General features: G+C 51.8%; 1 protein-coding gene across 2 annotated transcripts; it reads left to right on the top strand.

Moving 5' to 3' along the window:
• The first annotated feature begins 10,414 nt into the window (after positions 1–10,414).
• Positions 10,415–13,949, top strand: SRSF1 (serine and arginine rich splicing factor 1). Of its 2 annotated transcripts, none has more exons than XR_003571229.1 (4): positions 10,415–10,807; positions 10,922–11,106; positions 11,359–12,517; positions 13,430–13,949. XR_003571229.1 is itself a non-coding variant. In XM_027883809.1 (4 exons), the coding sequence occupies exons 1-4, from the start codon at positions 10,614–10,616 to the stop codon at positions 11,981–11,983; spliced, it is 747 nt and encodes a 248-aa protein (XP_027739610.1). In that variant the 5' UTR covers positions 10,455–10,613; the 3' UTR covers positions 11,984–13,949. The 2 variants fall into 2 exon arrangements, 1 of the variants encoding a protein (XP_027739610.1); XM_027883809.1 differs by having other exon boundaries at positions 10,455–10,807; positions 11,359–11,531; positions 11,789–13,949.

The following is a 13,949-nucleotide window of genomic DNA, read 5'->3' as shown; positions in this document are numbered from 1 at the left end:
GGCTCTAAAACCTCCAGCGGGAGCTGCCACCGCTGACACGGAGGGTTTGGGCACAGCGAGTGGTCCTTTAACTGCAACAGCAGACCCCAAGTCCCCCGTGGGGTTTGCTGCTCACAAATTTGGGCCAATAAAGTGTTTTCACTGCCTGCCGTCCGTGTCACTGCACAGATCCTGCCTGGGTGCAGTGCTGTCTCCCGTGGGTTACTCTCACTTCTCCCAGGGAATGGGAACCAGGTTCTCCCTGTGCACCTGAACCCCACGCCTGATCTGCAAAGGCCTTCATCCCAACGTGTGACCAGAGAGTGCAGGAATACCAGCCCTGGGACCGTCCCCCACGTTCCTCAGCTGGGCAAGGGGTCCCTCCCTTTGCTGCCAGAGGAGCAGTGGGGCGGTGGGTGCAGGGGGTTGGGGGAGAAACGCTCCTCTCCAGGAAAAACGACCCAGGACTAGGTCACATCCTTCCCATCAGCGTCACACACAGGGGCTCTGAAATCCCAGAGCCATCCCCAGAGCCATCCCGGCCCTCCCGTGGCTCCATCACTGCTCGTGTGCCGGGTGTGCCCTGGAGCAGAGCAGAGGCAGCTGCAGCGTGGCACCACGGCAGGGCAGCCTGGGCTTATCTCCAAGGCAAACGGGCTTAAAAATGTGACAGGCTATAGAAGGCTTTTTGTCTAAAGCCTGCGTGCCACGTTCCTGCCATCCCACAGGCATGAGAGAGAAAACACTCCACGACTTGGGAGCCTTATTAATATGGATTCAGGTCAGCTGCTCCCTGCAAGTTTTTGTGAGTGGCTCGTGGTGTGCAGTTCATGCAGGATCCATAAATAAAGACACCTCTCTGGAATCTTGGTGGGGTCGTGTGAGCACATCGACTGCTTCTGTGCATGTGAAGTGGTGAAGGGTGAGGAGCTGCCCAGCCCCCTGCTCGCAGCTCCCAGCACCCCAGCTCGAGCTCCTGGACCAGCTGAATGCACTGAGAGCTGACAACTCCCTTTAATCTGATCTCTTCCAGAGCGAAAAATGGGTTTGGAGACAACATAAACACCAAAGGAAAGGTCACGTCAAAGCCACGAGCTGTGTGACGATGTCTTGTGGCTTCGCTCCCACGGTGGGATTTGCAGGGCTCCCAGTCTGACCACAGGGCAAGACTCAGTGTGCTTGCAGGGCCAGAGAAAGGACAGTTTTCTCCATTTTTCCTTTCCTGTGCTCCCTCTCACTTGGGCTTGTGCCGGAGCACCAGTGGTTTATCTGCAAGGCGTCCTGCCTGCACATCAAAGGCTTCCTACATTTTTAAGGCTGGAAGGGCTGTTGTGATCATTTACTCCACCCTCCTGTGAGCCACAGCACTCGCCAGGGTTGGGTTCCTGTGGTCAAGCAGAGCACGGTGCTGCCGTCAGAGGAGCTGGGAGGTGCCAAGACATGCCGGTGGCTCTGGTCTGGCTGCAGGGAGGGGGTTCCTCCTGCCCCACCACAGCACATCCACGGCAGCCAGGTCCTTGCACCGCTCTCTGCGCTTCCTCTGCTCTGCCACGCTCCTTCCAGCCCGGGGCTGCAGTCCCCAGGGGTGTCCCTGCTCCAGGAACACACTGGCCACTCTCCATTGAACCAACTGGGAAACCACGTGTAAACCACCTGGAGCTCATGCATGAAATAATTGATCAATCATGCACAGGCTAATTGGGTATTTGTATGCAAAATAAGGGGGTGCTCATGCATGCGCTGATGGGGGCTCGTGTGCCCGGCAATGAGGCATCCACCGATGTGCTGACCCGGCTTTCCTGCAGGACCAACCCTGCACTTGTGTCAGCACCAAGTGTGAACCTGTGTGTGCTCCTGCACCATCGCTTTGGATGCTGATGCATTAACTCCTTGGGTGCTCAAGTGTCCATTAACCGGGCACTTGTGCATTCCCTGATTAGATTCGTGCATGCATCAGGCACCCAGCTGGGTGCTCACCGGGGACAGGCAGAGCCCAGCACAGTGCCAGCCCCACGCAGGGCAGGGAGACCTGCCAGCACCGAGCAGGGGATGCTGTGGCACCAAAACCCCCTGCTGGTTCCCCCAGGAAGCGTGAGCCGGTGGCTTTGCCTCCCCAGCAGCCTCGCTGGCACATGGCAGCCGATCTCACACCTTCCCCCGGGCTCCCCGGGGCGTAGGAAGCAGCCACTGCTGTACAGACAACTTCAACCCTGTTCTGGCACAGCTTAAACACGGGAAGCTCCAAAAGCAGGAGACAAGGTCTCCACTGTGTAGAGTGATTTAGGTCAGTCTCACTTCTGCAATAATTTATTTAAGCTTTAGCAGTTCCTGGCCCGGGTGAGGGAAAAAACGAGGAAAAAAAAAATAGAAACCCCCGTATTTACACTATTTTTCTGTAATGTTTATACTGTGGAAGCTACAGCATCATCTGCCAGCGCCGCTTTAATCCAGGCCCACAGACATTTCCACCACGCACTCACATTGCTTGGGATTGTGCTTCAAACTGAAGCAACTTGCTGAGCACAAAATCTCAGCCTGTGAAAGCATTTCAGTGGCTGCTGCTCCCTGGAGAGCACGTCCCATCCTTCGATCACTCCGAGGCTTTATCAGAAACGTTCCTGCCTTCCTGCAATCAAAAAACCAGCCCTCTGAGTGGGCTCAGAAGAGAAGCAACCAGAAACAACCCACTGTGGTGCAACCCTGCAAAGCACAGGTGGGGAAGGGGCTGGTGGTGGGAGCCCAGAGCCCAGTGTGAGCAGCGTGTCCTGTGCCAGAGCCAGGACCAGCCTGGGAAAGCAGGCTCAGGATGGGTGCTGGAGGTGATGCCCAGATGGGCAGCTGTGGATATAAATGTACATAAATGTACATAAATGTGTATATAGCACACAGATACTCACAGGCTCGCTCTGGGCTGGCATCACCCACAGCCAGAACCCCCTCCCTGCCCTGCTCGCCAGCCTGGCCACGTCGATGCTCTCGCTGAACTCTACAGAAGGAGCCGCAACAGTTGATCCGATCAATAAATACACATTTTACACAAGCCTTAAGTCTGTAATATCTCTCTGTATGTAAGAGGCCACGAGGGATTTTGTTTTAATTAGAGGAATGCTTAAGGCTACTCTGCCTCTCGCTTAATCGGCCTCGGAAATACAGCAGGAAGGGCTGTCCTTGTGCAGAGGCTGCTCCGAGCCAGCACAACCCCAGGGGCTCAGCGAGGGCACGAGGGCAGGAGCAGGGACACAGAGGGGAGCACAGCCTGTGCCCACCTCCCTCTGGCACCTCCAGCACGAGCCAGGAAAACTTACACCTGGAGCTGCAAGCGCACCCCATCCCCTGCTCAACACCCCCTGGATGGGAATTAACGGGCAGGTCCAGCCTCATCCCCCGTCTGAGGTGATGGTTATCACGGTGACAGGGGGAGAGGCATCAGGAATGCACTTCATGGCCAGAAAAGAGCAGAGGTTTCCAGCCAAACATTGTCAAATGGTGGTGGCTTTCTTACGGGAACGCTCCAGCTGCTGAGGTCCCACGGCATGGAAATATCCGTGGGAGGAGAGCAAAGCTCTGCACACACACACACACACACACACACACACACACACACACACACACGTGTCCTCAGGAACAGCCCTCCCTGCCCTCGGATGGCTCTGCCTCCACGCTGGGATCCAGAGGAATCTCCATGCTGGGATCCAGGGGAGCCTCCACACTGGGATCCAGAGGAACCTCCACGCTGGGATCCAGAGGAACCTCCACGCTGGGATCCAGAGGAACCTCCACGCTGGGATCCAGGGGAGCTTCCACGCTGGGATCCAGGCCAGCCCATGGTCAGCCACGAGCAAACACACCAGGCCTTGCCATGGAGCACCAAGAATCCAGTGGGTACCAGAGGTACCCAAACCTGTGCCCTCAGTGTAAACCACCAGCTGGGGTCTGCAGGGGGCATTTCCAGTTCATCCCTGTCCCACCAGGGCTCAGGAGCACTTCAGCCCCAGTCCCTCACAGCACCTAGCTTGTGTGGAACACCAGGCAGGCGAGCAATTGGTTTGGGAGCCAAGCTGCCCTCTGTCTGGGAGGATGAAGAGGAATAAAACAGGGGATAATAAATAAAAACAAGCCCTAGAGGGAAAAAAATGCTCACTGAGAGCATCGATGCTCTCACAGCAAGCAGAAGTGGTGCTTTGTGCTCACCCCCAGCCCGGCAGCACAGGGATTGTTTGCTGTTAACAGCAAAAAAGCCTCATGGGGATGCCACATGTGTGTGTGTGTCCCATGAAACCCCCTGTGATGGGGAGGTGAACAAAGCAGGAAAGTCCTCTGACAGCCCAGGACATTATCCAAAGCTGTGGGTTTATGGATAACTGGTTCCCATGGAGGAACTGCGACTTTTACTGGTGCTGCAGCTCCCTGCCTTCGCCAGCCCAGCCCTCCCAGGCTCCTCACCCCATGCAGCTCCTGCTCCTTTGATCTTTTCTTTCTCACATGTGGTATTTCAGAGGATAAAAATGTTAATATGCTTCCAGGGAAATTATCAAAATATTATCCGCCAGTCATGCTCTAAATGACAACGACCTGTTAATCCTATTTACTGCCCTCAAGGAACTGCACCTAAAAGGCCTATTAGGAAAGGGAAAAAAATTAGGTTTCTTCATTGTATCTCATATTTTAGTTGGGCTACTGTGGTACCAGAAAGTCCAATATCATATGAAAATAAAATTTTCTCTCTTTTTTTTGGACCCACAGAGCAGAGAGCGGAAAAGCTGCTGCTGGGGCATTTCCACACCTAATTTCTGACACATCTTTTAATCTGCCCATTTAAAATCATTTATTTTGCACCCTTCACCTTAAACATTAATGGGATATTACTCTGAGGTTTCCTACACAAGGACTATCTGCAAATTAAAATGCCCTGGAACGGGATTTGCAGTGGGAGCAGAAGCCTTTCAGAAGCATCTGGGCACTGCGATCAGCAAACTGCTCCGAACCTCGGCGGCTGCTCCCACCCTGGGCCTTTTGTAAACGCTGAGTTTATTTTTCCTCGTTTATTTGCCTTTCATTGAGCTCTGACAGGAAAAATATACGGCTTGGTGTCCCTCCCACCCTCGTCTCCACGACTTTTTGTTTCAAGTGGTTGTCGCAGTCCCTCGCCTCCCTCCAATGTTGACATAAAGTTACACATGAAACCGTTCTGAAAACTTTATTTGTGTTTAGAAATACTCTGCTCGAAACCAATTTTAATGCATTTTTGACTCCTCGTAGTGCCTTGTGCTAAATAAAATCACCAAACCCACACTGATGCCACAGGGGCCACGTCCTGCTGAAAGGCCGGGGAGGGAGCGGGGACGTCGGCAGCACCGCCAGCGGCTCTCAGACGGAAAGCTAATGGAAAACCTCTTTTAAAACCCACTCAGGCCTGGCAAATCGGGGTTATTTTTGGAGAACAAAGAGATGCAGCTCTACCCACGCTCCCAAGGCTCGGCTTGGTGGCACGGCCACCACGGAGACACCCCCAGGCTGTGGAAAGGCAGAGCTCCTGCTGCCCGTGGCTGTGCCACGGCCCTGTGGTGTCCTGGCAGGGACAGTGGCAGGAGCCACAACAGATCGTGGACAAACACGCGCTGTTTGAGTTCCCTGTGTCAGGATGGCACCGTTCAGTCCAAGTCAGAACACAGGTGGTGGGACAGGAGGTGCCAAGTGGGGCTGGTGAACTCCCAGTGCCAGTGCGGTGGCTCCTTGGGGGATCCCAGCCTGGATGGCTCAGCCTGGAGTGTGGGAATGGGCTGAGGTGAAAGGAGAACACCAGGAAATGCACAGGGAAATAAAAATAGCAAAAGGAAACAGAGCGGCCGCGGGGAAACCCTCGCTGGCCAGTCCTGCTGAACCACAGAGATCTGGAATGAGCCACCCAAAGAGAGCCACCCCTTTCCACTTCTTTATTCCTTAGCAGGAACAAACCTTGGCAGGTTTATTTACTTTAACAGTTTGCATTCATTGCCCTCCCTCTCCACATCAGGCCTTGGAGCATCCCAGCAGGCAGGGAGAGGGAAGGGCGATGGGAGCGGCTGCTGCAACACTCGGTGACAGCAATGGCAGAGCCCTGGGTGAACAGAAATACTTACCCAGGGAAAGAAATCTGTTAAAACAGATTTGGGGGCGTTCACTGAAACTTTCTGGTCCGTGCCAACCTCTGCCCCTTCCACTCCCACCTCCAGCCGTGGTGTGCTGGCACCTGGGAACGGAAGGGGACACTGGGCACTGCAAATCTGAGTAGTGTGAAAATGAGACAGCAGAAACCGCAGCAAACCCCTGATTTTTATTATTTTTAAATTGTTTTTAAATCAACCTTTAATTGGTACCAGCCAGAGGAATTAACACACACCATTTAACCAGACTCTCTCTGCTTCCCTGTGCCCCTTCACCCGCCTGGGGTGACGGGGTGGCCCATGAAGACCTGGGCACTCTGCTCCAGGGACCTGGATCAGGGCTCTGCCAAGCACATCGTGTGACCAACTGCACGGTGGGGCTGTTCTCACCAGGGAAAAACAGCAGTGTTTTGGAATTTCTAGCAGTGAGCACTTCCCAGGCTGCCTGGCGTGATTTGAATTCTGCTGGTGTTACCTCTGCTCATCTGCAAGGCTTTTCTCCTTTAAGTCTCCACCTGTGTGTGTCCTTTTGGGCTGGCTTCCAGGAAAAATTCCCACTGGCAGCGTGCTGTGCTTTCCTGTGCATCCAGACATGCCCCAGCATGTGCAGAGGAAATCTCTGCTTACAGATAAATCTCCATAAACAAAACGAGCTCTGTCACCATCCACTGTTATGGGAATTACTGCCTAACTCGCACATACCTTCCTTGTCTTATCTTAAACTCAGAGTTTCTCTGAAAAAAATCACAGACTGGTATTCTTGCATCTTTCTCCTACATGCAAATCAATAACTTTGATAACTTTGAGGCACTATTTAAAATGGAACACTCTCCCCTCCACACACAATCAGGTTTCTTTTTCACCTCCTCAGACACAGCCTGTGTGGTTTGTTGTTGCTGAAATGCCAAGGAAACCCCTTCAGCAGCAGATTCTCAACTACTGTTACAGGAGGGAAATGGCAAGTTTGGACAATTCACAGCTCAGTTCTCCCAGAAAAAGGTTACAACTTCACACACCTCTTTAAAAACGACCCTTTTGTCCCAAACAATCTGAGCTTTGATGAACTGTTATTTTGCAACAAAGTAAGATTAGTCGGGACTAATCCCAGCTGGATCACTCTGTACTAAGGATTAGGAAAAACAGGTTCTCTACCAGAGCTGGGCGATGACAGGCCGTGGGCCGTGGCCCCAAGCCCACAGCTCTGCTTGGGAAACCGCCTGCTTCCCATGTTTCATCAGGAATTACAATCAGCACTGACGTTACACGGGTAATATTTGCATTATTCACCAATATTCTCCCTTGGAAAGCCCTGATTTTCATTGCTCCCATTTTGAGAACAAAAACTCGTCATTTTACAGCAGTTGGTTTCTTTCATTTTAGCAAGATTACTCGCTTTTTCCTTCCCAGTAATTTATTTGCTCCATAATTTAATGATTCTCCACATATATGTTTTGCTAGAAAGCCAAAAATTACTCTGAGAATTAAGTACTCTATAGCTTATCCAGCTAAACACTCCACTGATAACACAGAGCTAAGCAAGGTAATGAGGAAGGAAACATCCAATACTTCTATAAAGAGGCACTTCATTAAGGTAATTAAGACAGTCATTTAAAGCAGCTATGAGGATTATTAAGATACAAAAGAAATTATGCAACAGGGTTTTCACCAACCAGGCAGAGTTACCATTGGTTTATGACGCTTTTAAGAATAACTTTCAGTGGCTTAATAACTTTTTGAAAATGAAACTCATTTCTTGGCAAAGATGGAACTTCCCTACGCCTGGGAGGAGCATAATCAGGCTCTTTGTGGTTTGTTTCTTGTGGGGAGGGGAGTTGCTGCGTTTTTTTAATGTCACAGAAAGGTTTGGTTTGGGAGGGACTCCCTGCCATGGTCAGGGACATCTTCCACTGGACCAGGTGGCTCTAAGCCTCATCCAACCTGGCTTTGAACACTTCCAGGGATCACAGAACCACTGAGGTTGGTCCAGCCTGTGCCGATCCCCACCTTGTCACCCAGCCCAGAGCACCGAGTGCCACGGGCAGTCAGTCCTTGGACACCTCCGGGGGGGGGACTCCAACAAGCACTTCTACTGAGCTGGCAAATAACTGAACAGCTTGTTAAACTGTGAATAGCTTGGTAAATAATGGTAAAAATGCATTATTTACCCAAAAGCTCCCACTTAAGTCATCTAGATCAGCACTGGAACCACAGTCACGGCTCAACACATCGTGGTCTGCTACCAAGTGGATTGTGAAACCATTAAACTCTGTTAAAGATGTAGAAAATCCCCAGGCAGTTGGGACTTTACCCTTTGCCAACCACTACTCCTGAAGATGGGCTCTCTCACACCACCTCTCTGTCATTAGCAGCCGCCTTTATTTAATTCATTAGCAATCCAACACTGACATTCCCAGTTAAAAATGCCCGGAGCACAGCACATCACTGCCCTTTAACCTCAAGGAGAGAAAAACGAGCAGCATTTGTAACAGTCACACATGCCATGACGTTACACTGCAAATATTTCCCTATCTGTCAGCCACCGGATCGCTGTTTTTCCAGAGGAATATGCATTTTACATTAACACATGAAAAATGAGGGCAGGGTGACAGGCTCCAAGGAAGAGGTAGGAGGCATTTTTCACAATCCCTTAATTAATGCAGGAGCCTAAAGGGTTTTTCTCCTCACTGCAACACTGCTTTAACACCATCGTGGTGTTTTCGGTGCCCGAACCTCTCCAGCACCACATGGAGTCACTTGTGCCGGTACAAACGACACCCAGGGATCAGGGAGAGACGCCCGGACTGCACAGGGACAACTACTTCTCTAATCTTCAGCACTATCTCTCCCACATCTGTTTTATCTTGTGGACTGAGGCACACAGAAGTGTTTTTGCACTCTAAGGCTGCATTTGCTGCTTTAAAGCATCTGTGAGGGCTTTGTGACAACCCAGGCTACTCCAATGTGATTTGAAGTGCCTTGATTTATAATCTTGTAACTGTAACACAGTTGTACATTATTTTCTTGCTTCTTCTGCAGGAAAATCTTTTCTGCCCTCTTTTGTGTGTATTTTTCATGTAACTCTACATTCATGGCTGGGCTTCGCGAACGAAGATTTGAGAGGGGCTCTACCCACACTTGCTACAAGCGCGCTGATGGCTGAAAAGGCCAATGCGAGATAGACAAGTCCAGTTGCAGAACGTACAGCAGAAAGACTCCCCAGGTGATATCGACAAGACGCGATTCTTTCTGCGTTGTCTTTTCTCCTCGAGAGTGATCCTGCGTGTGTTCTCATTAAACCTCTGCAGATGCACGACACAGTGCAAGGACACAGCCCTGCATGGGTGATGTTCTCTCAAAGATGAACTCATGTGACTTTGCCTCAATTCCTAGTGTTGTTACTCCACTTTTATTGATTTACGTAAGCACAGAGTCCTATCTTAAAGTTTGTTTTGTCCAAAGTCATTTTGCTCAGGTGCAAAGGAAACACGTCGACCACGAGGTTGGCCTGATGCAAGAGCCTCCAAGAACCAACATATGGGTTCAGCAATGACAAAGCACCACGTGAGGGGGGAAGAACCAAACCGAGTAGATTTAAAACTGGTCTTTAACAACAGTTCGCTGAAGGAGATGTGTAAGCGGGGCCAGTCCCGCTCCCTGTGCCCTCAGGGCGGCCATTTTGCCTCAGCTTCCTTCCTACCCCCGAGGGGCGAGCAGAGCTTTTTAACCCGCTGTGCCCGGGCACGGCACGGCAGGACAGAGCCCAGACGGCCGCCCTTCAGCCACAGCGGGCACACAGAGGGAACACAACGGGAATGGAGTGGGAATGGAGCGGGAATGGAACGGGAACACAACGAGAACACGGCGGGAAAGCAGTGAGCGCCGCCCCTCAGCGCTGCGCACGGCACCACGGCGCGCGCGGCATCATGGGACACGCCCCGCGCTTGGCGCCAAGCGCCCCCGCCACCCGCGCGGGGCATTGTGGGACGCGCCCTGCCTGGCCGGGCCTCGATGGCGCGAGCGCCGCACCGGACGTGACGTCACGAGGCCCGCGGCCGCAAAAGCAGAGGCCGAGGGACGAACTCTCCCCCCGCCGCCAACAGCGGAGGCTCCCCGAGGCAGAACCGAGCTCTCCGCGCCCTCTCGCCCAGGAGCCGCGCCGCCCGCACGGGCTCGGGCTTCTTAGGAGCGGCAAAAACCGGGAGGGACTATTTTGAGACGGCGCCGCGCATGCGCAGTGCAGAGGAGGTGAGGGCGCGGCGGAAGACGCGTGCCGCCGCTGTCTCGCCGTGAGCGCGGGCGGTGCTGCGGCCGGTGGTGCGTCCCGGGCTGGGATCGGTGCGCGCAGAGGCAGCGCGAGCGGAGTCGCGGGCGCCATTTTGGAGCGGCGGTCGCGGAGGCGGCGATAGCTCCGACAGCCCGGCCCGGCCCCGCCACCGCCGCCCCGCGCCGCCCGCGCCGCCCCGCGCCGCCGCAAACATTGCCGACCTCGCCATGTCCGGCGGCGGCGTCATCCGCGGCCCGGCCGGCAACAACGACTGCCGCATCTATGTGGGGAACCTGCCCCCCGACATCCGCACCAAGGACATCGAGGACGTGTTCTACAAGTACGGCGCTATCCGCGACATCGACCTCAAGAACCGCCGCGGGGGCCCGCCCTTCGCCTTCGTGGAGTTTGAGGACCCCAGGTGAGGGCGCGGCGGGCGCTGTCCCGGGGCCGCGGCCGGGCGGGGAGGGGCGGGCGGGCAGCGTGAACAAAGGCGGGGTGCGCTGGCCGCGCTCACCGCCCGTGCCGCCCGCAGGGACGCGGAGGACGCCGTCTACGGGCGGGACGGCTACGACTACGATGGGTATCGCCTCCGCGTGGAGTTCCCCCGGAGCGGCCGCGGCACCGGCAGAGGCGGCGGCGGAGGAGGAGGGGGAGGAGCCCCCCGGGGCAGGTACGGCCCCCCGTCCCGGCGCTCGGAGTACAGAGTGATCGTCTCGGGTGAGTCATTGCTCTCTGTTTTTCTCTCTCTCAGCCCAAGTGCTCTCCCCCGGGGTCCTGCAGGCGTGGCGATGCTGGTGGGAGCTGTTCCTTAAACAGCATCGCCGCGTGCAGTTTGGGAAGGCGGGAATGGTGTCCCCATGGTGCTCCTCCGGAACAGTCTCTCCCCTTTCCTGCCCCTTGCTCCTGCTGTACCTACCAGAGTTGAGGCCTATGATTTGGTTTTAAAGTCATTTTGTGCTTTCTCCCTAGGGCTGCCTCCAAGTGGAAGTTGGCAGGATTTAAAGGATCACATGCGTGAAGCAGGTGATGTATGTTATGCTGATGTTTTCCGAGATGGCACTGGTGTCGTGGAGTTTGTGCGGAAGGAAGACATGACCTACGCTGTGCGAAAGCTGGATAACACTAAATTTAGATCGCACGAGGTAGGTATCACACTTACTTTCTTTGGCCAGAATTGGATACAAGGGGCTTAACAGTAGGACTGGAAGGTAAGGAACGCGTGGTGTTCACTGTTTGGTGGCAGAGCAGCTAAATAAGTGTGTGGTGAGGCTGGAGACAGACGTGTCAGCTGTGCTGTCTGTGCCGGCCGTAGTAGCACTGTCTGCAGTCTGTCAGCATGCCTGAAAACATGGCCCTTGAAGCCTCGACGTTTCAATGGAAAGTTCTGTCTGTCCAATAGGGAGAAACTGCCTACATCCGTGTTAAAGTTGATGGCCCAAGAAGCCCAAGCTATGGAAGATCTCGGTCCCGCAGCCGTAGTCGTAGCAGGAGCCGTAGTCGCAGCAACAGCAGAAGCCGCAGTTATTCCCCAAGAAGAAGCAGAGGATCTCCACGCTACTCTCCCCGCCACAGCAGATCCCGATCTCGTACATAAACATCACTAGCTCTGATCTTTTTGTAGAACCCCATGTTGTACACAGTTTTCTTTACTTAGTACAGTCTTTCATTATTATTTTTTTTTTTTTTTAAAAATTCCAACTGTTTTACTCGAATTGGCTGAAGTGTTGAATTGCATTCTTGTGTAAAATCCCTAGTGAGTATTTGCTCCTCGACACCAACATTCCCCTCCCGTCTTTGGTAAATTGTATTTTAATTGCTGTCAGTCAGGATTGTTCCGGTTTAGTTCTAGTTCAATACCAACATTCTTGGAGCCGTGGTATTGCTGTGTAAATGTCTCAGTGTTCCGCTGTGGTCGAGACGAGCTGGGGATGTTGGGATGTTTGTGGCTAACTTGTCTCTTCTGGGGGATCTTACATTTTATCTTGCCTTTTCGTGTGTCTTTCTGTAGACATATCTGAAGAGATGGATTAAGAATGCTTTGGATTAAAGGATTGTGGAGCACATGTCAATCATTTTAGGATTGTCAAAAGGAGGATTGAGGAGGATCAGATCAATAATGGAGGCAATGGTATGACTCCAAGTGCTATTGTCACAGATGAACTTGGCAGTATTGACCTTATACTGAGAGACAGGGGAATTGAGGCCGAGCACATACGTGTCCCCACGTGTCGCTTCAGGCATGTTCCGTGACCGCAGGCTGCGATTGCTCTTCTCCTTTAAAACTCCTCGGGGGGGCAATTGTGGCCAGATCCCTGCTTTTGTAATTCTCTATTCCATTCTAGTTTTTTAAAGGAGTAACCGGGGCCGGGGGGGAGTATTGGTTCATTTGTCCCGCAGCGTTTGGTTACAAGTGTCCATGTCCGTAGTATCCGTACACTTGTAGTAGAACTTGCAATCAGAGTATAATATCAATACTGCTAAAATCTGCATGTCCTCTGTGTGACTGATACAGCGTGGCTGTTGCATTTTTATAAGTACCAGAATGAAAGCAAAAAAAAAAAAAAGCAAACCTAGTGGGGAATAATTTAAGTCTCAGCCCTGCCCCCTCAGACTAATTCACGATTGACTCACGATCCGTGTGAAAACACCGATTGTTAACGTTCCCTCCAGCTGGGAGTGCAGCTGTAGTCCAGCCATTCTGTAGTAGGTGGATAGACCGAGCAGTTAAAGCTTTTCCAGTTTAATAAAACCATTTTTTACAACCACAAAACCTCCTAGCCCACCAATGCGCTGAGTATGTTGGCATTTCCAGTTGACATATTGTAAATATTTACAATGTTTCCTCCAAATAGTAATTAACATTTCTGAAAGAATTATCTGAGCATCACCATTGGAAAGTTTGTTTTGGGGAATTGATAGTTATTACTGTACATCTGAATTAATTGATGGCAAACATAACTGATCATTCCCCAGAATCCTATTTTTTCATTACAGTATCTAACTTTTTGCCTCCTCTTTTTTGGTTTTGCTGGTTATAAAGGTTTGGATTGGAGAGGGCTCACTGGATCCCAATCCTTGGAGCTGGATCATTGGATTCAAATCATAATGTGGATAGGATAGGGAGGCTGAATTACAAGGATTCATGGAGCGGGATCAAATTACCAGGAACATAGGAGTGGATTCCTGCCCCAACCAAACCGCATTCGTGTGGATTTTTTTTATTCAACTCAATTGGCTATTCCAAAGATATTTTTTTTTCCTATTTTTGACGATTGGAGCCCTTAAGATGCACGATGGAGTTTTGCATTTTTTTGGTAAAAGGAGCAAAGCGAGGACCTGGAGAGGTACGCTGGAGCAATCTCCTTGGAAGGATTCAGCACGAGTAGATGGTAAACCTTAAAGGGGAAAAAGGGGGGTTTGTTTAAAAAAAAAAAAAAAAAAAACGTAAATAAGTCATTTCTCTAAATTTAAAGACCAAAATTGGAGTTTAAAGATGACGTAGGTTTCAATTGGCCATTGCTTTTTTTTTTTCTTTGACAAATAAAATTTTTACAAAAACA

Source organism: Empidonax traillii, unplaced genomic scaffold (genome assembly GCF_003031625.1).
Source record: "Empidonax traillii isolate 1590-97213 ecotype Southwest subspecies unplaced genomic scaffold, ASM303162v1 scaffold135:size1941959, whole genome shotgun sequence".
NCBI classification, from domain to species: domain Eukaryota; kingdom Metazoa; phylum Chordata; class Aves; order Passeriformes; family Tyrannidae; genus Empidonax; species Empidonax traillii.
Note: the sequence above shows the minus strand (reverse complement) of the source record. Positions and strands in the feature narration are given on the sequence as shown.